The sequence below is a fragment of the Ailuropoda melanoleuca genome, chromosome X, assembly GCF_002007445.2.
Source record: "Ailuropoda melanoleuca isolate Jingjing chromosome X, ASM200744v2, whole genome shotgun sequence".
Classification (NCBI taxonomy): domain Eukaryota; kingdom Metazoa; phylum Chordata; class Mammalia; order Carnivora; family Ursidae; genus Ailuropoda; species Ailuropoda melanoleuca.
In genome coordinates, this window is record NC_048238.1 from 94,410,493 (window position 1) to 94,433,532 (window position 23,040).

General features: G+C 43.4%; 1 protein-coding gene across 3 annotated transcripts; it reads right to left on the minus strand.

Annotated features, from left to right (window-relative positions):
- Positions 1 to 18,638, minus strand: FRMD7 (FERM domain containing 7). Of its 3 annotated transcripts, XM_034649746.1 has the most exons (9): positions 18,354 to 18,492; positions 9,841 to 9,955; positions 9,503 to 9,650; positions 6,557 to 6,652; positions 5,024 to 5,187; positions 3,568 to 3,636; positions 3,373 to 3,448; positions 2,184 to 2,291; positions 1,906 to 2,083 (listed from the first exon to the last, which is right to left on the minus strand). In XM_034649746.1, the coding sequence occupies exons 1-9, from the start codon at positions 18,373 to 18,375 to the stop codon at positions 2,024 to 2,026; spliced, it is 858 nt and encodes a 285-aa protein (XP_034505637.1). In that variant the 5' UTR covers positions 18,376 to 18,492; the 3' UTR covers positions 1,906 to 2,023. The 3 variants fall into 3 exon arrangements, with proteins under 3 accessions (XP_034505636.1, XP_034505635.1, XP_034505637.1); XM_034649745.1 differs by lacking the exon at positions 18,354 to 18,492 and adding an exon at positions 18,514 to 18,638 and having other exon boundaries at positions 1 to 2,291; XM_034649744.1 differs by having other exon boundaries at positions 1 to 2,291.
- Between the last annotated feature and the right edge of the window lie 4,402 nt (positions 18,639 to 23,040).

The window sequence follows — 23,040 nt, forward strand, 5'->3', positions numbered from 1 at the left end:
ATATAATTGCATCATTTCTTTGAAGTCAGTAGCTACCATTATCTTGTAAATATGTTGTACTTAACATTAAAATCAATAAACAAAGTGCTCAAATGGAATACAATACCTTCCAGGGGGAATAGTGGGGAAATTCTGAATGGGTCAAGAATAGAATCTTGGTTCATGAACACAGTCTGGTTTTAGCACTATCCTTTTTCTTATCAGCCACCCCAATTCTACCACATCTCCCTCCCTGACTCTACATTTTCACCAGCCTCCTTCCTTTTTCTTGTTCTCTAACTGTCCCTTGCCTTAGCAATAGACCAGAACCAATCATTTCTGAAACTGACTAAAACAAAATGAAGATCATACTTGCAACTTATTTTTTTTAATAAATGGATTTCCATCACTCTTTATTAAAATACCATTCATCTCATTTCCTTACCTACATACATGCAACAAGAGATGGCAAAAAATAAAGTCTTGCAGGAGAAAGTAGATAAACCAACATGTTAACTTTTATCTGTCATGACATATAATAGTTAAGAATAGAGAAGTTAGAGGTCAAATGTCATAATATCTTCATCGGGCATATATCTGGCTTTAGAAATAGATTAATTCATGAATTTCCAGGGTTTAGAATTCTTCCCAATCCTAGATGCGTTATAAGCTTGTATTCTGATGAGAGGATCTATGCCACCATCTTGTTCCTGAGGTACAGGAGGGCCATGCTCCCCCTAATATATGTTATAAAAATTGAAGTCTTTAACACATAACAGGACCATTTTTACTAGAACCTTTAGTCATAGTATGGCTTAGGAACAAAATGACCAACACAGTCACAATCTACTAAATCACTAAAGGACATCGGAGGCCAATGATATGCCAACCCATACTGTCACCATTATTCAGTGTTGAAGAGCCTGAACTTTATCGATAATGTCTCTGTGGGGAAATGTAAAGCAGAGATGACAAATAGCCACCTCGCCCCACCATGGCTCTGGTGAGGAGAGGGTATGTTCCAGAGTCCCTTCAGAGGAAACTGAAGAGAGGAGCTTGAGGAACGAGGCAGCCGCTGGATCTTTCATAAGCTAGGTGCTCAAATGTAGGCGATCCCCTTAATAGCAATGAATGGTAACTAAGAAAATGGTTTGTGCAGAAGATTCCTTATTTTTTACCTAAGTTGGCAACCTGGACCTGGCCCAGAAATGTTCAGTGAGTTCACACTTTTAAGCTAAAAAGTAATTACATGGTTTTAGCAAAGTCCTGTCTTCAGCAGTTGGTGTATTGAAAGAAACACCTTCATCCTCTTCATCAAGCTGCAGACTACCAGAAGATAAGCGGATTCTGGCCATGGGTGACCTTATTCCTTTGCCATACAAAGAGTAGTAGTCTGGTTTAAGAATTTCTGATTCCGAATCACTGGATTCACTAGTTACGTACCTTTCTGCTGCTCCCTGATCCATCAAAACTGTTGGAAACTCCTGCTCTGCAAACATATATGTTAAAAGGTCAGCTTTACGACTCAGAGTAGGACAAGGCCCTAAAGGTCTAAATTCAGACCCAAAAGGAAAACGGATCGTTTTCATGTCTGATTGGCTCTGGGATCGTTTCGGGGTGTGCTCTTGAATGCTATATGCAAACGCATCTTCTAAATTTGGGTCTTCCACTTCCAGATCTATGTTGATGTTGCTCCTACCACTAGTCCTGGCCATAGCTTCTTGGAGTTCTTGACACTCTTGCTGAAAGCTCTTCATTCTGACATTCCTTGGGCTTCTTTTGGCTGGCTTCATTTCAGTGGGCTCTAGACAGCTGTCTGGCCTTTCCCTTTCCTCTGCCATGACTGGAGACCGTTTGGGCACCTGGGGTGGTCTGTCCACATAAAAAAAGACTTGGGGAGGCATAATATCAACCTGCTGACCAGTACAAGGAATATAGGGCACATCTGTGTAAGTTAGCTGCCTTGCTGGACTCACTTTGCTTGCAAGGCGAGAAGATGTGCTCCTGTGATTGTCAGCAAACTTACAGCTCGGTTGGAAGGAGCTCAGAGGACTCCTTTCCTCAAAGTAGTCTCTGGGATCCGGGTCAGTACTAAAGACAGGGTCTGTATAAATAAAAGGGAAAGAGGAACTGCTTTGGGACTGATGTAACAGTGTGGGATCTGCCTCTGGTTTGGAACGCTCCAGCTCAGCTGCAAACGTCACCTCCACTGCTGAGTTTCTCCTCCTACTGTCTAGCACCGGCTCTGATGCGTGCACTCCATTCACATTTCGGTAATACCCACCGCCGTACGCCAGTCTCAAATCTTCCACCTTGAGAGAGAGGATATGTTGGTGAAAGAAGAGAAAAGCCATTTGGTTGGGGTGGGGGCAGGGACCTAAACTCGCCTTGAATTTCACAAAGGTATTTTTCACAAGGTCATTTCGATCTATGTTCTATTCCAAGGTTGATGAATGTATACAGAAAGGGAAATACCTTGTACCATGTCCCAATCCATGTGCTAAAAAGTATACACGACAGTCTCCTTTCTCACTGCCATTCCACTCCCTGCCTCTGAGTTCCCCATGCACTTCAGCTGACGTGGTACTTCAGGCAGGATGGTTTAGTGGCTCATTTATAAATGAGCCAGGGGTTCTGCCTTCTGGTCCTGGCTCTGCTGTGTGATCTTAAGGCAGGTCTCCTCACCTCCCTGCTCCGGGCTTCCCCCTATTCTCTGTAAAATGGTGGGAAGGAGCGTATGAATGGCACGAGAGGGTCATATTTAGATGGCACCTTCCATCATTATACCTCCGTGAAGCCTTTGAGATAAAAACTGCCTATGATTTGAATGAAGACGTGAGAGTTTGTGAGACCTATAATTATTTTTTTTTAGGGAGAGCAAAAGAAAAATAATTAACACAGTTAATGCTTATAAAACTCAAATGAAGCCATTATCTCTCACGGTTCCAGGAGAACAGCACTTTGTTCTTAAATTAAGTGACAAAATTACACAGCAAGAGTACTTTAAAACGTTAACCCAAGACCTTAGAGCTTCCTCTAAGCCTTAAAATTTTTCATTAGGTAAAAAAAAAAAAAAAGAAGAGCTTTTAGTTTTAAAAATTCAAAGCCACAGAAATGCATTTGGAGCCTCATTTTGCATGATGTTAGCAATACAAGTTGCAATTTAGAGATGCACCAAATCCTTTCAGTCCATAAGGTACACACGAGTGGTAATTTATTAAATGGTCTTCTATTGGCTGGAAAGACTGAGCTGACAGACCTCCTGGGGAGGCTAGCCTACTCAGAGTCGCCTTTTTACACACTGGGAGATTCTGGCAGAATCAATGCTTAAAAGCATTTGACATGCAGATGTCGTCCACTTATCTAAGAAGAAGGGATTTTCAGGAATCTTACTTGTTTTGACACATCAGAGAGGAGGTCCGGTGAGGACCTGCATTGTCGCTCATGGTACTGAGATGGGTAATGTTTCCTGCAATCCGCAAACAGAGAAGGAATTGAAATGGTCTGCAGGCACATACAGAATACACAGAAATCTCTACATTCAGCTTAAAACCAACATGAGTGAGAGAGAGAGAGAGAACCGTGTACCTCTCAAATGGCAAGCTCCTCAACCTCCCTTTCTTTCCATATTCCAAAAGCTGCCTTTGGGTTCTTCCGCTGTGATAAAGAATGATACAGACATTTTATTAACACCACTCATAAGCCAGTAGGCTACTAAAACTCCAAAGCTACATTTACTGTTGAAGTCAAGAGTCCCAATGAATGGCATCCGCCATGAATCTTTGACCATCACAGTAATGATACTACCCGCTTTTCCAACTATCAGGACTAGAGCAACCTCCACTACTCAGAACCCAGAAGATTTTTAAGAGCTTCGGAACAGTACTATATCACAGTTAAAAATTCTGGCCTTGAAAAAGAACTTTCCTATAAAGTTTTTTCCTATAAAGGCCTTTTCCCCACCTGCAAATTTACACACAATTTCTAATAAGGCTGTTTATCTGGTTTCCCAATTCCTGACAGAAGAAAAACAACTAACTAAACAGTAGGAGAGGTTTGCTCCAGCCAGCCAGACACCAGCAAAGAAAGCCAGCTGATGGCTGGGAGAAACACAAGAGCCAAAAAAGAAATCAGGAAAAATAATAAAACCCTAAAAGTCTGAGCCATTTATCACTGAGGTGCAGGGACTGACGTGCCTTCCCCTCCCCCACCCAGGCCATGCCTCGCCCTCCCCCCAGGCCATCACTGTACCACAGCTGCCTGCAGAGGGTAAGTAAGTGATGTTTATAATAGCTCCGGTCATTAAGAAAAGGGCAAGATACGCTCAGTATCATCTGTTTAAGAAGGCGGGGATTTGTAAAATACATTTTGGAAAGAGTCCATCAAAAATATATATGTTTTTACAATCTCAGTGCTTACTGAGGCAGGCTTCCACTATTTGAAAATCCCCTATGGGAAACATTTAGAAGGTGTTTTTTGTTTTTGTTTTTGTTTTTTAAATCGTAGCTAAGAGTTTTGAAGCCTTCTTCCAAGAAATTCCTAGGCCAGTGTGTTCGCGTAAAAACGAGATCTTATTTTGACCTTGCTTCCATTGCTCCAAAGTGTCACCTGCCAGGAGGAGCCTCTACTGCCGTATTGCTCAGCGTTCGGCCTCCCTTAGCTCCTCCAAGGCTGTCTCCCCACCTATCTCTCACACAACCACCACCAACGTTGAGCTTTCCTTTCCATGGCTTACATATTAGTTGTGATGTAAGGAAAACAATAGGTTCATGAAATACATCTTCTCAAACAGTATAAGTGACCCCCCCATCCTTGCTGATATTCTGATCTGGCCCCTTAACTAGGGTGCTTCCCTCCTCCGCATCTCCCTGTTAGGAAATACGGACCTCATATGTCATGCAGAGAAGGAGCAGTAAAGGGGATCACCCTTTAAGTGACTGAGATGGATTCTTCATCGCTTCTAGAATTCAACGCCTTCCACTGCCTGCCACATTACTGAAAAGAAGTTGTGTGTACAGTTTGCCTACATGCAATATTTCATTACCTATAGCGGAAACTGGAACCCTTGCTGCACAGTAGGGTTTTGGGCTTGGATTTGGGCTCTTCAGAAAGTCTGAAGAAAGCATGGTACTCCACACAGGTCTTCCAGAAAGCCTTGCAGGCATCTCTGCTGGCCATGGTGAACTCCAAGGTGTCCTTGCACAACACCTGTGTAAACCAATTTCCATCAAACCAAACATCCTTCAAGACTATCAAAGAACTTCGAATTTCATTGCTTTCCAAACTATTGGTCCAGGGGCCCATGCAGCTTCTGATTTTCCACTTGGCTCCCTACAGACTTCACACCTACTAAAACCAAACGATTGGCAACCTTCCGAGGAACAGACAGGGCCACTGCTCAAAAACAGAGCCTTCTCTGAGAAACCAATCTCGCTCTGCAGCCCCCGCACCTCAAACGCTTTTTTACCTCCTCTTCTCTGCCAGGAACATTTTTATGAAGTTGTAAATTAGGTTAAAATGAACATCAAAGGACATCCTTTCAAGGTGACAAGAAGTTATAAATGACCAACAGGAAATGGGGGGGGTGGGAGGCGATTTCCTTACAGATGGTAGGCTTTATAGGATGATTACATGTATGGGAGTCTTTCCAACATACCAGCTAGAAACACTTTGTCCTCCCTCTGCTGCCTTGTTCTACGATGCTCTGTATTGCTCATTTGGAATACCCTAATCTGCTCTAGGGGAGCTTACTTTACCTTCCAGACCTAAAGTTCAAGTTTTCCCCATCCCCCACCCATTCTATGACCGCCATTCGCGCACACGTGCATGCAGCCCTGTTTTCTGCTGAGCCACTCTTCCCTCATTCCTTTCCAGGTTCCTGCATGCAGCCCTGGGACGCTCCCCGAGCTTCACACTGGAGACAGTCTCCTGAACCGCTCAAACGAACACTTTCGTGTAAGGCTAAGATCCAGAGAATGAAGCCCACACTACTGCATCTTCTGTAGGTTAAAAAATGAGTAGATACACATGTTTCACTTCCTTTAGAGTCACAAAAGAACGTCCTTTCTAGGACCTTTGTCTTACTCTGTAAATTGAAGCCTTGACCAATAAAAGCTGCTTTTGCCTAATCTATACCCACCCCCCGACCTGCTTTGCAAATAGTAGGTGTTCAATTATTTGGCATGTACTCAGTGTTCAGTTATTTTTGCTTAAGGGAAAGAGATGAAAATATAAAATGGGGCAGATAACAGCAAATAAACATATCCATAGTCCTAGATCTGGTCACTTCCATTTGACTTATCAAATCCCTGAAAAAAAAATGGTTTTTAAGGAGACTTGTCTTTCATTCCAGCCACCCTATTTTCCTACTAGTTAATTCATTCTGAACTGCCAATAGGATTTCTTGGTGTTTTGCCTCGAGCAAAAATATGACTAACGCTCTGGTTTATTTATGTAGAGGCAAAAGAGGGAGTACATCACCCATAGCTTTCACCACTCACATTCAGACCATTTGCTGAAACAACCAAGAAATCCCAAGTGAACAGAAAGCAAAAGAATTTATTAGAAAGCTACTCACCAAAATGTTGGCATGAAGTTTGATGAGAAAATGCTTTCTCTTAAAACTCAACTTGCGGATTTTTGCCCAGTTGAATGTATTGATCTTTGTATTTCCCTGTAATGACACGCATGGCAGATTTCAAGGTGAATGTCAGCACAAGCTGGTTTGGAAGACAATGAGAACCTGTTAGAAAATGTGCTTCATGCATGGGACCATCCTACCTCTTGCACAGACGGTCCTGCTGTACTAGGTAGAAGCTGTGGCCAAAGAAGGCATTCCAGGGGGACGTAAGACTGCTCCAAAATGCAAGCAAGAAGGGGTATGCCTGGGAGAGGTTTCCAGCCAGGTTAGGGAGGTCACGGGAGGAAGGGATAACTACGGTAGCTTCTCTAATTGCACCCCCTTCCAATGTTTCCTGATTCAACTGCCACCCCATTTACTCAAACACCCTCCAGAGCTCCTCACTGCGTGCACCAGCAAGTCTAAACACGTTTGGCTGGGGTGTCCTGCCTCAGCTTGTATTGAACACCCAGCCTTCTTTCCCACTGATTCTAGAAAACACCCTTCTGTCCAACCCTATACCTTCCCTCATTCTCCTTACCCAGAATTGCCTTCCCCACAGTCAAGCTGTCTTGCCAGTCTGGTAGCATCCCCTCTAAAATATTCTGTATAACCAGCCATTTCTAACTCCTCTGAACTCCTTGGGCTCTTCTGGACTGCCCAAACCATTCAGCTCTTTTCGGTGGTTGGCTGGTTGGTTGGTTGGTCGGTTGCTTGATATTTGTTTGTTCACATGGTCCAAAAATCAAAGGTATACAAAAAATATATACATCGAGAAGTCTCACTCCCAACACCATCACTCCTATCTCTGTCCCTCTGTACCCATCTATCCATTCTCTACGGGTACCCACATTTATTAGTTTGTTACGTATACTTGTCGCACAACTTCAGGTAGATAGGATATATTAGCTTTTGATTATTTACTGACTGATATTGATCACTAGTGCTCTGGTCTCTCCAAATAAATTATATCTTAATGACCTGAGCCATAGGTCGTGCTTAATGTTAGTTTTTTTTTTTAAAGATTTTATTTAATTTGACAGAGACAGCCAGCGAGAGAGGGAACACAAGCAGGGGGAGTGGGAGAGGAAGAAGCAGGCTCCTAGCGGAGGAGCCTGATGTGGGGCTCGATCCCAGAACACTGGGATCGCGCCCTGAGCCAAAGGCAGATGCTTAACGACTGTGCCACCCAGGCACCCCTTAATGTTAGTTTGTTGATTGTTTCATCTGTGTGCCCTTTGTCTGGAATCCCCTCCCTCACCTGCCAACCCTATCTCTTTGTTTTTGGGTGGTGTTTTTTTTTTTTTGAGACCCCTTTATTTTATTTTATTTTAATTTAATTTAATTTTATTTTATTTTTAACCCTATCTCTTTGATCTGGACAACTTCCTCAGGTCTTGGCTTAAATTTTTTTTAAGTTTATTTATTTACTTATTTTTAGTAATCTCTACACCCAGCATGGGGCCCGAATTCATGACCCTGAGATCAAAAGTTGTAAGCTCTTCCAGCTGAGCCAGCCAGGCACCCCCTTAGCTTAAATGTTAAACCCCTTTCACACATGTTACCTTAGCACCCCGTATTTCTTAGAGCACAAATACATGGCATTTGTTTAAAATTACTTGTTTCATTGTCTGTCTTCCCCCTATTAGAATGCAAGGTCCGTGGGGCACCCGGGTGGCTCAGCCAGTTGAGCATCTGACTCTCGATTTCAGCTCAGGTCATGATCTTAGAGTGCTGAGATCGAGCCCTGCACTCAGCACTCAGCAGGGAGTCTGCTTGAGGATTCTCTCTTCCTCTCCCTCTGCCTCTCCCCCTGCCTGTGTTCTCTCTCTCTCAAATAAATAAATAAATAAATGTTTTTTTAAATAGGGAAAGACTTCGTAGAATACAAGGCCCGTGAAGTCAGGATCCCTCCTGTCTACCTGCGCAGCTCTAGCATCTGGCACAGGATGGCCGTACAGTAACTACACTGACGGAAGGACGCGTGAATGAATAGTTGCTGCCCGACTCTGTAAATATGCTGAAACCCCATGAACTGAACAGGTAAGCCAGATGAATTGCATAGTATGCAAATCATATCTCAATAAAGCTGGTTTTGTTTTTTTTTTTAAAAAGAATAATGCAATACTGAACCCCATACAAAGTACTCAGTATGCAAGTATTATTTGACTGGGTTTGGGGAGGGACAAAATAGACTGGCTACGTCATTCCACGCAGTCCACAGAAGAACTCACCCTGGAAGAGCTCACAACTCACTCAATGGCCTTGCTCCCCTCCCCTTCCCCATTTTCTCCCACGCAGTAGGAAATGGCAAGGACCGATGGGGGCTGGGGGGGGCAGTGGTTAGAGTGGAATGGGTCAAATTGCTTCCTGGGGGAAGACCTATGCCTGTGACCCATTGGGTCTCTTTCCCACCTGTGTGACTCTAGTGTTGCAACGTTTACAACCCGAAACATGAGAAGGCCAAGATTCTTCTAGGCAACTCTACACCTGACCTGTTTATGACTTAACTTCAGTGTTCTAATTTGGTCCTTTTGGGTTGTTTCTGGTGGATTTGGACAAGGTGAATGCACTTGGTGTCACAGCCTAAGCTTTTAGGATGCCAAAATCCATATTCGTATTTAGGGTCTAAAAGTTCCAAAGGGCCTCTTGACTTCCTCTTTCCACCATGCTGGCCCGATCGAAAGTGTGAGCTCCTCAGAGTCAAAACAGTCAGTCAGAGACCACAAATGGAAGGGAGCAAAGCACATTGAGGGGAGAAGACTGACCTGGGACACTCGCAATCATCCCCTCCCTTTCTGGCTGGTGGTAAGACTGAGGGGTGAGGTCACGTCAGGAACCCACACCAAGTTTGAGCCAAGATAACGCCCAAAGCTGCAGGACGTGAAAGGAAAGAGTTGTTACCCGTAACACCAGTACTCCCATGTGAGCGACAGCCAGGTGGATCTGCATGCCTTCGCCGTCACTGGCGGGGTGAGGCCTGATGCCGTACATATCCAGCTTCCTCGCTATATCCAGTAGCAGAATGTCAGATTCAGCTGGGCTCCTGCCACTGCAAAGGGAAAGAATTTATGAGCCTAATAAATGCAGCAAGAATGACACCTCCACCCTAAGGGCTCGGTGAGGAGCTCAGCGTTTTCTTGAGGCCAAAGCTTCTCCGACTTAAGGACTTGCTTTTAAGAGCCTGTGCCCAGCTTTCATGTTCCCTGCTGGTGGAAGCAGGTGCTAGCTGAGGTACTCACACGTGCTTCTGATGAAAGTGCATGATCTTGCTCTCTAAACAGTCTTGGTTCGGTAAGTAGCGGGTTTGTGCCAGATGTTTCTTATCTGTTTCTTCATGAAAGTCTCCCAGTTCTGCTGCATGGCAGAGAAGTGACATTTTTCACATTAGCATTGAGGAGTTTTAGCAATGAAGCACTCAGCAGACCCTCTGACCTCCCCCACACAGCCCTTTCTTTGCAGCCAGTGTGGCCCTAGGCCCCCCACTCCATGCTTTATATGTATGTATGTTTTCGGATGGGGGGAACTAACTGGGTCTTTTATCAAATCAGAACCAGTGGGTTGCTATAAAGCCTCAGTATAGTAAATCACAGGCACAGTGCAGGTCTTAAAGGTTCCAGGATCACCGAGGAATATTTCATCAGTTCCTTCTTTCACACTCTGTTTATGATCTTTTTCTTCTCACCAGTCCCTATGATGGGTTGAATTGGGTGTCCCCCCACACCCCGCTCAAATTCGTATGTGGAAGTCCCAAACCCTGTACCTCAGAATGTGACTGTATTTAGAGATAGGGCCTATAAAGAAGGGATTGAGTTAAAATGAGTCAGTAGGGTGGGTCCCAATCCAATCTGACTAGTTAGTGTCTTTCTAAGAAGAGGAAATTTGACACTGCAAAGGGACACCAGGATTGCAGGCACGCAGAGGAAAGAGCAGGTGAGGAAGCAACCAGAGGGCAACAATCTGCAAGCCAAGCAGAGAGGCCTCAGAAGAAACCGAAGCTGCCGACACTTTAGTCTTGGATTTCTAGCCTCCAGAACTGTGAGAAAATGCATTGCGGCCATTTAAGCCACCTAGTTTCCTGTATTTTGGTAGAGCAACCCTAGCAAACTCAGGCAGGCCCATAATCTCACTCCACCCAGATTGTACATTATCAGAAAAGGAGACTGTAAGCGCCAAGGACAATGCAAGCCAGCCACAGCCATTCATCACTCTGGACGAAACGAGTGTAAAACCCCAGCTATCTGGAATCCCCAGTAAATGAATCACTCTGGAAATCATTCTGGCTTTTCCAAATCACTGGCAGCTTAGCCCTGATCATAATCTGCTCTTTTCTAGATGTCGCTAGTTTACTGTTATAACATCTGTCACAGCACGATGTCTGCAAAGGTGATTGGAGTATACAGAATTATCTGCCCCTACAGTTAATGGCTTCAAAATGTCTTGATTTTTGAATTATTGTGTCTTCTTTATAATTTTTATGCCCTTTTCCTCTCTGTCAGATTGATATGAATCACTTCCTGGTTACTGACTTCTCCTGAAAAGGTCTCCCCACTTGGTTGTAATTATGACTTCTAACTGAGAACCTAGATAGCCAAAACTATTAGCATTTTATGTATTGTAATAGTAAATACATTCTCCATGGAATCCTGTGACTAAAATATATGGACATGGGACACTTATTTTGAGTGCTGGAAACTTACTTCCTCTTTTCTCTTGATTTTTCTGTTACATTTTAGACAGATGGCATGCTCATTGACATGCTCATGACAGATGAGGTATGTACATATATTTTTAAAAAGTCACATTATAATGAAAATCCTCATACAACAAGCTTTTTTTAGGGGCGCCTGGGGGGCTCAGTTGTTAAGCGTTTGCCTTCAGCTCAGGTCACGATCCCAGGGTCCTGGGATCGAGCCCTGCATCGGGCTTCTTGCTCAGCAGGAAGCCTGCTTCTCCCTCTCCCACTCCCCCTGCTTGTGTTCCCTCTCTCGCTGTGTCTCTCTCTGTCAAATAAATAAAATCTTTAAAAAAAAACAAGCTTTTTTTTTTAAAAAAAGGCCAAATCAATGGCTTTTTAACTTATTTTTCGCTAAAATTGAAACATACAAATCTCATTAAAACACAATCAGGCCCATATGATTTCACTGATTAATTCTATCAAATATTCAAAGATATGAAGACAAATTCTTCACAAACTCTTCCAGCAAATAGAAGAAGAAATACTTACCAATTCATTCTATGAGGCCAGTATTACTCTGATACCCAAACCAGACAAATTCATCACAAGGAGATTACAGATCAATACACCTCATGAATACAGAGGCAAAAATCCTCAACAAAATACTAGTAAACTGAATCCAGCAACATAAAAAAAGGATTATACATCATGACATAGCAGGATTTATCCCACGATTGCAAGATCAGTTCAACAAGTGAAGATTAATTAATATGATATACTATGTCAATAGAATAAGGGACAACAAAAAACATTATCATTTCAAATGATGCAGAAAAACTTTGGAAAAAATCCAACACCATTTCATGATTTAAAAAAAATAAACATGCAGGGGCACCTGGGTGGCTCAGTCGCTTAAGTGTCTGACTTGATTTCAGCTCAGGTCATGATTTCAGGGTCATGAGATTGAGCCTCGTCCAGCTCCACACTGGGCGTGGAGCCTGTTTAAGATTCTCTTTTTCCTCCTCTCTCTCTCTGTCCCTCACCTATCCCCCTGCTCTCTCTCTCTCTTTCAAAAAAATATAATAATAAAAAATTTTTTTAAATCCAAGAAACAAGGAATAGAGGGGAACTTCTTCAACCTGATAGAGGTTATCTATGAAAAACCGACAGCTGGGGCGCCTGGGTGGCGTCTGCCTTCGGCTCAGGGCGTGATCCAGAGTCCTGGGATCGAGCCCCGCATCAGGCTCCTCCACTGGGAGCCTCCTTCTTCCTCTCCCACTCCCCCTACTTGTGTCCCCTCTATCGCTGGCTGTCTCCCTCTGTCAAATAAGTAAATAAAATCTTTTAAAAAAAGAAAAAGAAAAAGGAAAACCGACAGCTAACATCATAATCATACTAAATGGTGAGAAACTGAATACTTTCTCTTATGACCAGAAACAAGACAAGGATGTCTGTTCTTGCCACTTCTATCTACCATTGTACTGGTGGTCCTAGTCAGTGCAATTAGTCAACAAGAAAAAATATCAGAAATTCGCACTGAAAAGGAAGAGATAAAACTGTCTTGTAGTCAACATGATCGTGTGTGTGGAAAATCCTGGGGAATCCACAAAAAACTCCTAAAATATAGGAGTTCTTTGAGGTAGCAAAATAGAAGATCAATATACCAAAAGTACTTGTATCTGCATACACTAGCAATGAACAATTCAAAAATGGAACTAAGAAAGTTCCATTTACAATAGCATCTAAAAACAATAAAATGCTCAGGAATAAATTTAACAAAAAGATGTATAAGGCTTGTATACTGATGATTACAGAACATTGCTGACAGAAATTTTTTACAGATCTGTATAAATGGAGAGACATTTTGGGTTCACGCATTATAAGACTCAATATCATTAAGCTCGTAGTTCTGCCAAAATTGATCTATAAATTCAATGCAATTCCCACCACATCTTTTACTAGAAATTGATAGATGATCTGAAAACTGACATGGAAACACACAGGAAATAACCAAAGCGAATTTGAAAAAGAAGAATGAAGTTGGAAAATACACACTTCCCTATTTCAAAACTTAATACAAAGCCACAATAAATAAGACAGTGTAATAATTGCATAAGGGCATATAGATCAATGGAACATAATTAAGAATCCAGAAATAAGCCCTTACATTAATCAATTGGTTTTTTAAAAAGAAGCCAAGACAATTCAATGGGGGAAATGACAGTCTTTTCAAAACATGGGGAAAATGGACAACCACATGGGAAAAAAGATGAAGTTGGATCCATACTTCACAACATACACCATACGAGCAGACAAAAAAATAACTCAAAATGGGTCATATAACTAAATCTAAGAGGCAAACATGCAAAGGCTCTAGAAGAAAACAGGAGAAAATCTTTGTGACCTTAGGTTAGGCAAAGAGTTCTTAGGTACACCGAAAGCACGATCCACTAAAACATATTGAGAAAAGGGAATTCTGCCAAAATTAAAGACTATTCCACTCCGAAAGCCAGGATTAGGAAACGGAAAGTCAGGCCACCAAGCTGGGGGAAAATTTTTCAAATTACATATCTCATAAATGATTTTTAATCAGAATATATAAAAATCTGAAGCGCCTGGCTGGCTCAGTTGGAACAGAATGCAACTCTTGATCTCAGGGTCGTGAGTTTGAGCCCCACGTAGAGATTACTTAAATAAATAAATAAATAAACTTCAAAAAAAATATTAAAAATCTCTCAAAATTCAATAAGAAGACAACAATCCATTTGAAACTGGGCAAAATAGCTGAAAGGCATTTTGCCAACAAAAACATAGGGACTGTTAATAAAGAGATGAGAAGGGGCGCCTGGGTGGCACAGCGGTTAAGCGTCTGCCTTCGGCTCAGGGAGTGATCCCGGCGTTGTGGGATCGAGCCCCACATCAGGCTCCTCCGCTATGAGCCTGCTTCTTCCTCTCCCACTCCCCCTGCTTGTGTTCCCTCTCTCACTGGCTGTCTCTATCTCTGTCAAATAAATAAATAAAATCTTTAAAAAATAAAAAATAAATAAATAAAATAAAGAGATGAGAAGGTGCACCACATCATTACTAAGTGCAAATTATAATTGCCGTGAGATAGCTCTTTATACCCACTAGAATGGCCACAACCAAAGGGAAAAAAAAGATAATACCAACTATTGGTGAAGATGTGGAGAAACTGGAAATGTGATACATTTCTGGTTTTATTGTTACAATTTGGAAAACAGTTGGGCAGTTTCTTAACATTTGCAACATAAATTTACCTTAAGATGAGGCAATTACCCTCCTAGGAATCTATTCAAGAGATACTAGAACATGTCCAAACAAAGACTTGTAGATGAATGTTCATAACATCATTCATATTAGCTAAGCTGGAAACAATCCAAATGTCCACAATCAAGTACATAGATGAACCAAATGTGGTATGTCCATAAAATGGAATATTGCCCAGCAAGAGAAAGGAACAAACTGCTGCGATTCATGCTAGAACACACACGAATGTCAAAACTATTATGCTGGGTGAAACGAAGCCACACAGATGCAAAAGACTATGCATTTTATCATTCTGACTGAAATGTCTAGAAAGGGCAAATCTATAGAAACAGAAAGTAAATCAGTGGTTACTGGGGCTGAGTGTGGGAACAGAGAGTCACTGGAAATGGGCCCGAGAAGTCTCTTGGTGTGATGGGAATGTTCTAAAACTGGATTGTGGTAATGGTTGCACAATTCTGTAAATTTACAAAAAAAACTGTTGAGTTGTAGACTTTAAAAGTGTGAATTTTATAAGTAAATTATACCTCAATAGAACTGTTTTTAAAAATAAATTAGAGGGGCGTCTGAGTGATGCAATCGGTTAAGTATCTGACTCTTGATTTTTGGCTCAGGTCATGATCTCAGGGTCCTGAAATCCAGCCCTGCATCGGGCTCCCTGCTAAGCTGGGAGTCCGCTTCTCCCTCTCCCTCTTCCTCTACCTCTCCCTGCCCCCGCTCATGCTCTCTCCCTCTCTCTCTCAATTAAATAAATAAAATCTTAAAAAAATAGACACATACACATACCCACACACACACACACATCAACCCTACCGTTTATTAAGCACAAGACCCTGACCCTATGTTTACTGTAAGAAAACACAAGAACACATAAGACTGTGCTGGTTTTTCACTCCCTGCAAGACTATGACAATTTAGGAAGAGACCTACAAAACACAAATGAGTAAATATCAGCAGTAAAAGAAGGTAGCAAATGTTATGAGCATCTTCACTGTTACCACGCTGGCTCAAATTACCAACATCTCTCTCTACTGTAACAGCCTCGTCTCTGGTGTCCCCTCATTAGGTTTTCACCCTGGCAGCCAACATGTTCCCGTTAAAACCTAATTCAGATCGGGGCGCCCGGGTGGCTTAGTCGCTAAGCGTCTGCCTTCGGCTCAGGGCCTGATCCCAGGGTCCCGGGATACAGCCCCGCATCGGGCTCCCTGCTCCACTGGGAGCCTGCTTCTACCTCTCCCACTCCCCCTGCTTGTGTTCCCTCTCTTGCCGGCTGTCTCTCTCTCTCCGTCAAATAAATAAATAAAACCTTTAACAAACAAACAAACAAAAAAACNTCCCGTTAAAACCTAATTCAGATCGGGGCGCCCGGGTGGCTTAGTCGCTAAGCGTCTGCCTTCGGCTCAGGGCCTGATCCCAGGGTCCCGGGATACAGCCCCGCATCGGGCTCCCTGCTCCACTGGGAGCCTGCTTCTACCTCTCCCACTCCCCCTGCTTGTGTTCCCTCTCTTGCCGGCTGTCTCTCTCTCTCCGTCAAATAAATAAATAAAACCTTTAACAAACAAACAAACAAACAAACAAAAAACAAAACAAAAACAAAAAACCCAATTCGGATCATCTCATTCCTCTGCTTAAAATGCATCAATGGTCTCCCATCTCATGTAATGTTCTAGGCCTTTAATAGGCTTCTAAGGACCTGCATGATTACTGTCCCCCACCCCCCAGCTCCAGCCAGCCACAAAAGCCTGCTTAAATGTTTCTTGAACACTCTTGGCACACTCCCACCACAGGCCCTTTGCACAGGATGTTCTCTCTACCTGGAACAACCTTACAGCAGATTTCTGCAAGGCTTGCCCTCTCGCCTCCTCCAAGTCTTTGTTCACCTGTCACATTCACAGTGAAGCCTACCCTGACTACCTTATTGAAAAATTCAGTACCCCCTCCCAGGATTCCCCATCTTCCTTCCATATGTGATTTTCTCTGATGCACTTATCACCTTCTAATGTACTCTATAAATTTCTTTATTTCGGTTATTATCTGATTGTCCTCCACCGCCAACATGTGAGCTGCACGAGAGCAAGGCATTGTGTCTGTTCAGTTCGTTGCCATGTTCCCTGTGCCTCTAACAGCACCTGCCATGTGGTAGGGCGAATGACAAAAAAGTTACTAAGAGCGTTCATAAAAGGGATGTGTAGGAGAGACAGGCAGATGAGGTCAGCGAGTGGAGATTCTTGAGTGCCTACGACATAAATAGCGGATGAATGAATACATGAGCAAACAAACGAGCCGCCTGCTGGTGCTCTGCACACTGCCTTAGCACCCAGTGACGGGCATGGTGAGGCGTGGGACTCACTGAAACTTCAGATTTTTCTCTATGGAAAGAACTTGTATTGACAAAAGAGCCTCTAGAAAAGCTGAAGTCCTCTGTGCTATGCCTGAAACGGCCACTAGGGAATGCCCAAATCCATAATGCTCAGCTATTAGCAATGACACTGGGCTCCCCAACAGGCATGTGAGGCTGTTGGGGAGCCCCCGTCATTAACAGGCTGATAATGAAAAAGGATAAGTCTTCCCACATTGTTTCGTCTATCTGCCTTCCCCCGTGCCCCCCACCAGCCAAGCATTCAAACCCCATCACTGCCTATCCAATTCCTATGTGCCCCTTTAAGGTCCAGCACAAAAGCCACCTCCTCCAGAAGCATTTCCTGATTACTATTGCTCTCACTGCCCACTGCATTCGTGATATCCCAGGGGCTGTCATCACCTGTCCCAGTCAGAAGTCCATTCATAAACACTGATTTAGACACTGTCCCTATCCAAGCACTTCATTCTAGTGTTCCCAGTGAAATCTGAAATCGACCAGCTCTGGCCTGTCAGGAAGGTCAGGGACAGAGGTCAACACCGAACTTGTGAAACAAGCTAAAAAATGACGTTATAATCCCGCAAAAGTGGTAAATAACAGCCTATTCTTGGAAGACCCCTCTAGAAAAGAGAGAGAGTCCACCGGCCATAGGAGACAAAATACTATCTCCAGCTGCCTGGACCCCGGCCTTAGGGGTGCAGGAGAAGCCTGGCCTGCCCAGCTTCACCCCCTCCCAAGCAGGCCCCCACCATTCCTGGGGTCTCCTTCTCCCTGCCTTCATGATTCAGCCTAGTCCAACTACTTGGCTGCCAGCAAATGGGGAACTCTAATAGACAGCCTGGGGCCTTTTTCCCTTTTAGCTTCTTTCACCTGCTGTACTCTGTGCTTTGTTCTCCAGACTCATGATAAAGAGCAACGCAATAATCCCATCAAACATGACAGTGTGCTGCAGAAAGCCTGTACCAGAAATATAACCTGCGGCAAGCAGAGAATGGAGCTGGCCCCGCAAAATCCATGCCTGGACAAATGAGTCCAACCCAGCCCCTGGACAGCAAGCCCCTAGCGGCTGGGGGGGGGGCGCATTTACACCATGATAGAAGAAAATCGGCATTTACTTTTAGTCTACATAACCACTCTTGAAAAGGTACTCTTGTCACTATTGTAAAGACTAGGAAACTGAGGCACAGACAGGTGATGGGACCCAAGCCTACAACAGCTAGAACATAGCAGGGACTGGATTTGGAATCCAAAGCTGAGTGACTATAATGTCCAGCCTTTTTCTACTGGCCCATGAGGATTCTATACACCTTAAGCAGGCTTTCTCTCCTCTGGAAGTCCTAACACAGGATGGGCACAAGGAGGGGGGGTGCTCCGCTCCTTTGCTCGGTTCTCTATCTGCCTAACAGGCCCCGAAGCTGACGTTTGCTACTTACATTGTAGGATGTGAGATACCATCAACGCTGTACAGTTCTCACTGCATGGAAGCCTTCCTACAGCCAAATCCTTCTTTATTTGAAGAGTAAAAAGATACCTGAAAAGAAGTTGGAGGAAAATCTCTTGAGAAAGCAACAGGAACAAGAGAGAATCATTTACCTTTTCCCCGATCCAAGAAGTTTCAAGAAAGAAACGGCGCCCCCAGACAGTGAGATGCCTTTTTGGAATGGTGACTAAGGCATAGGCTTTGCTTCAGCCCCAAACCAGCACCAGACCACAGCTCGGCTGATCCAGCATTTTGGCAGGCCTCACAGCCATTAGGAATCACCCCGGCTAAATCCTCCCGCCAACTTGAGGGAGTTGGCCAATCATCCTCTCGTGGTTTCTGCCACGTAGCAAAGCCACATACCCAGCCGGAGAGAAAGGGAGATTCAGCAAGACCAACCCCACTCGGGCAGCTCTGTTTACCAAATGCTATCAAGCACTCCCTATCAAAACAACTTAGGTTGGTGGGGCAGGAACAATCACCCCCATTTTACAATTACAGAAAGGCAGAGTTTAGGTGATTTTGGCAAGGTCATTTTGCCCAAAGATAGTGAAACTGTGACTTGTGGAAGTCAGGTCACCCACTGAATTGAGGCCTCCTCCTATCTAAAAGATTGTGTTGCAGAAACCAAGGACGTGAGGCCATGCTTCACCTGGACCACCTTCTCTGTATCATCAGAGCCCGGCCCAGCACTTGGCACAGAGCAGGTAGGAAATTCTTATGTTCTGAATGGAACAAAGCCACACTACCCTTTTACCCACCGAAGGCTCGTCAGGGACCCAGAAAGTGCAGGTAGGTATCCAGAGCTTTGCCAAAGAGATAGCATTTGTCCTACACTTTTAAGCCCTTATCAGAAGAGAATCAACTTTTGAAAAGATGTGTATAAAAAGAAGATTCTATCATTGACTGCTTTCTTCCATGGTCCAAAATTGGTTCCAGTATTTTATTTTATACACTCAAACATTCATTAAGTATCTACTGTTGGCATTTCCCAATATAAGATGTGCCTTTCTAAATAACATTTTATCTGGACTTTTTTATTTAAATCAATTAAGCCTTGAAGGCAATGTGGTAAATCAAAATTAATTGCAGGTGATAGATAAAAATCTAGATTAGAAAAAACAGGTAAAATTAGTAAGTGATTATTCAACTTATAAACACATTCGTCATTATAATCCTTCAAATTATGAGCTCCCTTAATGGGCTAGAAATGACTCAATTAGAAAATTTGTATTTGCATACCACTCTTAGAAACTCATGGATTGGCCCCCAAACAAGGCATCCTTGTGAAGTCAACTATGGTTAAGTATCTTCAACAGACCACTGAGGAAAAAATAAAGGAAGTCTAAACTTTGCCATTGCCTGCTTTCAAATATAGATGTAAATGAGAATAATAGACCTCAATTGCTAAAGGGAAAGAGAATCTCATTTTGCTCCTAGCAAGCAAGAAAGGAAACTTCTTGTCATTTGACACGTTCCTTGCTATTAAGAGGGCAGCTGCCTGCTGCAAATACCAAATCCTCGCTCTGAGCAGCTGATGAATCATTTATCATCACATTGATTTTTTCATTCTTTTTTTTGGTGGCGAGGGGAGAAAGTTTATCTCCATTAAAATTGGTCACAATTTGAGACTCAACTGAAATGGGTTAGCAAGTGCAAACTGATACAGATACCAAGATATCGGGTTATCTGGGAAAGTGGCCTACAACTCACAAATGTGGAGAGAGGGGGAGAGCCAGTGACAGACTTGTGAAAAGTGACGTCTGTCTGCAGAGACCCCTCAAGCAAACAAGGCCCCCTGTACCAAAGGAGTGAAGAAGAACTGGCTGCAAGCTGTGTCATTGTGGGGGAAGGCCGGGCCAAGTCACTCTAGCTCCCCCGACCGTTTCCTCCTCTGTAAGCCAGGAGCACTGGGCTGGATGATCACATATAGCCCTTGTAGGGTAAGATTCTCGGGTCTAGCAAGCACGCTCGGGTTTGGAGGAGTGTTAGGTTGACAATGCATTTTTGGAGAAGTAGGTTTACATTGTAATTTTTAAGGGCATTGTATATAAGTATAAATATACTTTTTAAAAAATGTTTTATACTGGTGACTTTTTAACTTTTTTATTTTTATGAGTATAAAATATTTTACCTATCTAAAATTATGAATAATGTATAATTATAAATGGTTGTTAAAATTATATAAAATTATGAATAATTTATAATTATTAAAGAATTATAATAAAATTATCAATGATTTATATTATACATGATAAATAATTTATTTAAATCATTTTTTAGACTTTTTATTTTTTTACTTTTTAAATTTTTTATAAGCATACGTCATCATCACTCTCTACCTATGGGATGCACACACACACACACACACACACACACGCCCGGTTTTCAATATCCACAGAAATTAGCTGGTACCACACTTGGGCCATCAAGCAGCCCTCTGATTGGAACACAGATGCAATGAAGGCAAGTGCTCTAATTGTAGCAGTTAATGGCAGAACCCCCAAGTGGGCACCCAGGCTGGCTGCCCTGCTAGAATGCCACCCTTCCTTCTCCCTGAGGTCCCCACCCTTTGGAAGATTAACACTTTGGGGACCAGCCAGGCCCACCTTCTCTCTAGCTCCTCACCATCTCCCAGAGAGTGACTGAGAGCCATGCTTGCCAAAGGAGGCTAGAAGCCCATTCTCTGATAAACGGAGAATAATGATTCTTAAGTAACATCATGCAGCAGACACACAGGGAAGTTACTCTACCTTGTAAGCTCTTCTCGAAGATGTCCGGGGTCCACTGGGAAAAATTTCACCATAAATTTGAAAACAACCTCCTTAGGATCTTAAAACACAATATCTCCATAAGTTTTATTTAAATGTCCATCACAACAGTTACAGGTCTTTACACACACACACACACACACACACACACACACTTCCCCCTGTCCTCTCCCCCCTTCCCAACACTCCTTCCCTCAGACGTTTCTTTCAAATTCCAATTTTTCATATTTCTAAGATGGTGCTACATCTGGATTGTGTCTTTATGTGGACAGCAATTGGGAAAGTTCTCCTGCCCCTCTTTCTACCCTCTCTCCCTCTGAGTTTCTTTTTGTAAAGCTGTGCCTCTTTCTGGGCCCTACTGGGTCCTCTAAGAAGTATCCCATTTAAAAAAATATATACCACTTGCCACTTGGGATTCTGCATTCCTGGCTGTGAGAAGAGCCCAGCTTTAGAAGCAAGCGATTATCATCTGGCATCAAGCATCTCATAAGGGGAACTAGAAGTGGATGGATTGCTGCTTCTTTGTTGCTTAAAATCTGCTTTAAGAAAACACATCTACTTGCCTTCACTCCTAGTTGCATTTGAAAAGAAAAAAAAGAAACTCTGCATCAAAAGCAAACACATCCGTGCACCATTAGCACCATTCGTTCAGCAAATATTTGTCAAGTGCCTATTATAGGCCAAGCATTGTACTAGACGAGTCCAGGGAATGGAAAGACAATTAAGCGCTCATAGCCCGGTAGAAGAGGCAGCACCACGGCTGCTTGCGAGCATTGAGTGCTGGGGAAGCACAAGGGGGAGGACAGAGGGCTCCGGTTAGATCGGAATTGTAGATAAACAACAATAACACAAGGACAGACTTACACAAAGAAAGTATTTCTTAATTTGAAATTCTGATTTAGGTGCACATCTTTTCTTTTCTCGGAGAGCCCTACACTTGAAGTTACTTCTGCCACAGTCAGGAGAGAGAGGAATATGAAGGGGTCAGTGGCAGAGGGAAAACTAGACAGGCAGGTGTGCTTCGCTGATCGCGCTAACGAGGTCGGACTTCATTCCAAGGGCAATAAGGAGCCACGGAGGCACGTTAAGCTGGAGCGTGATAAGGAGCCACAGAGGCATGTTAAGCTGGAGCGTGATAGGGAGCCATGCAGGCATGTTAAGCTGGAGCGTGATGTGATCTCCTTTGTATTTTCAGTAGTTCCCTTTAGAAGTAGGGTAGATGATGGAATCAGTTAGGGGAATCAGCTAGGAAGCCGTTGAAATAATGTGACAGATGATTAAAATACAGTGGGAGCAGACAGAATCAGCGCAGAGAGGGCAGGTGAGCGAAGAGACACCATAGGACAGCGTTTCTCAAAGTGTTGGCTGAAATCCCCCTGCATCAGAAACACCTCTGGAATTTAACACGCAGGCTGCTGGCGCCCCAACCAGGGAATGAGGCTCCACTATCTGCATTTGAACAAATGATCCTAATACACACTGCAATTTCAGAACCGCCATACTAGGTGGCGAAATACGGGGGGGGGGGAGGATTCTGTTCGTAGCAGTCACTCAAATGTGAACTGAAACAAATGGACAGTGTCTGTCACATGACAAAACTAAAACATCATCAGGCAGAAGGTGAATGGCATTATAAGTAACAAGGTCAGGCTGCCTAAGATGGGCCAGTTGGGCATTAAGATTATTTTGAGTTAAGGGGCGCCTGGGTGGCTCAGTCACTTAAGTGCCTGTCTTTGGCTCAGGTCATGATCTCGGGGTCCCGCGCTCGAGCCCCGCGTCGGGCTCCCGGCTCCCTGCTCCGTGGGAAGTCGGCTTGTCCCTTTCCCTCTGCTCCCCCTCCCTGCTCATTCTCTCTCTCCCTCTCAAATA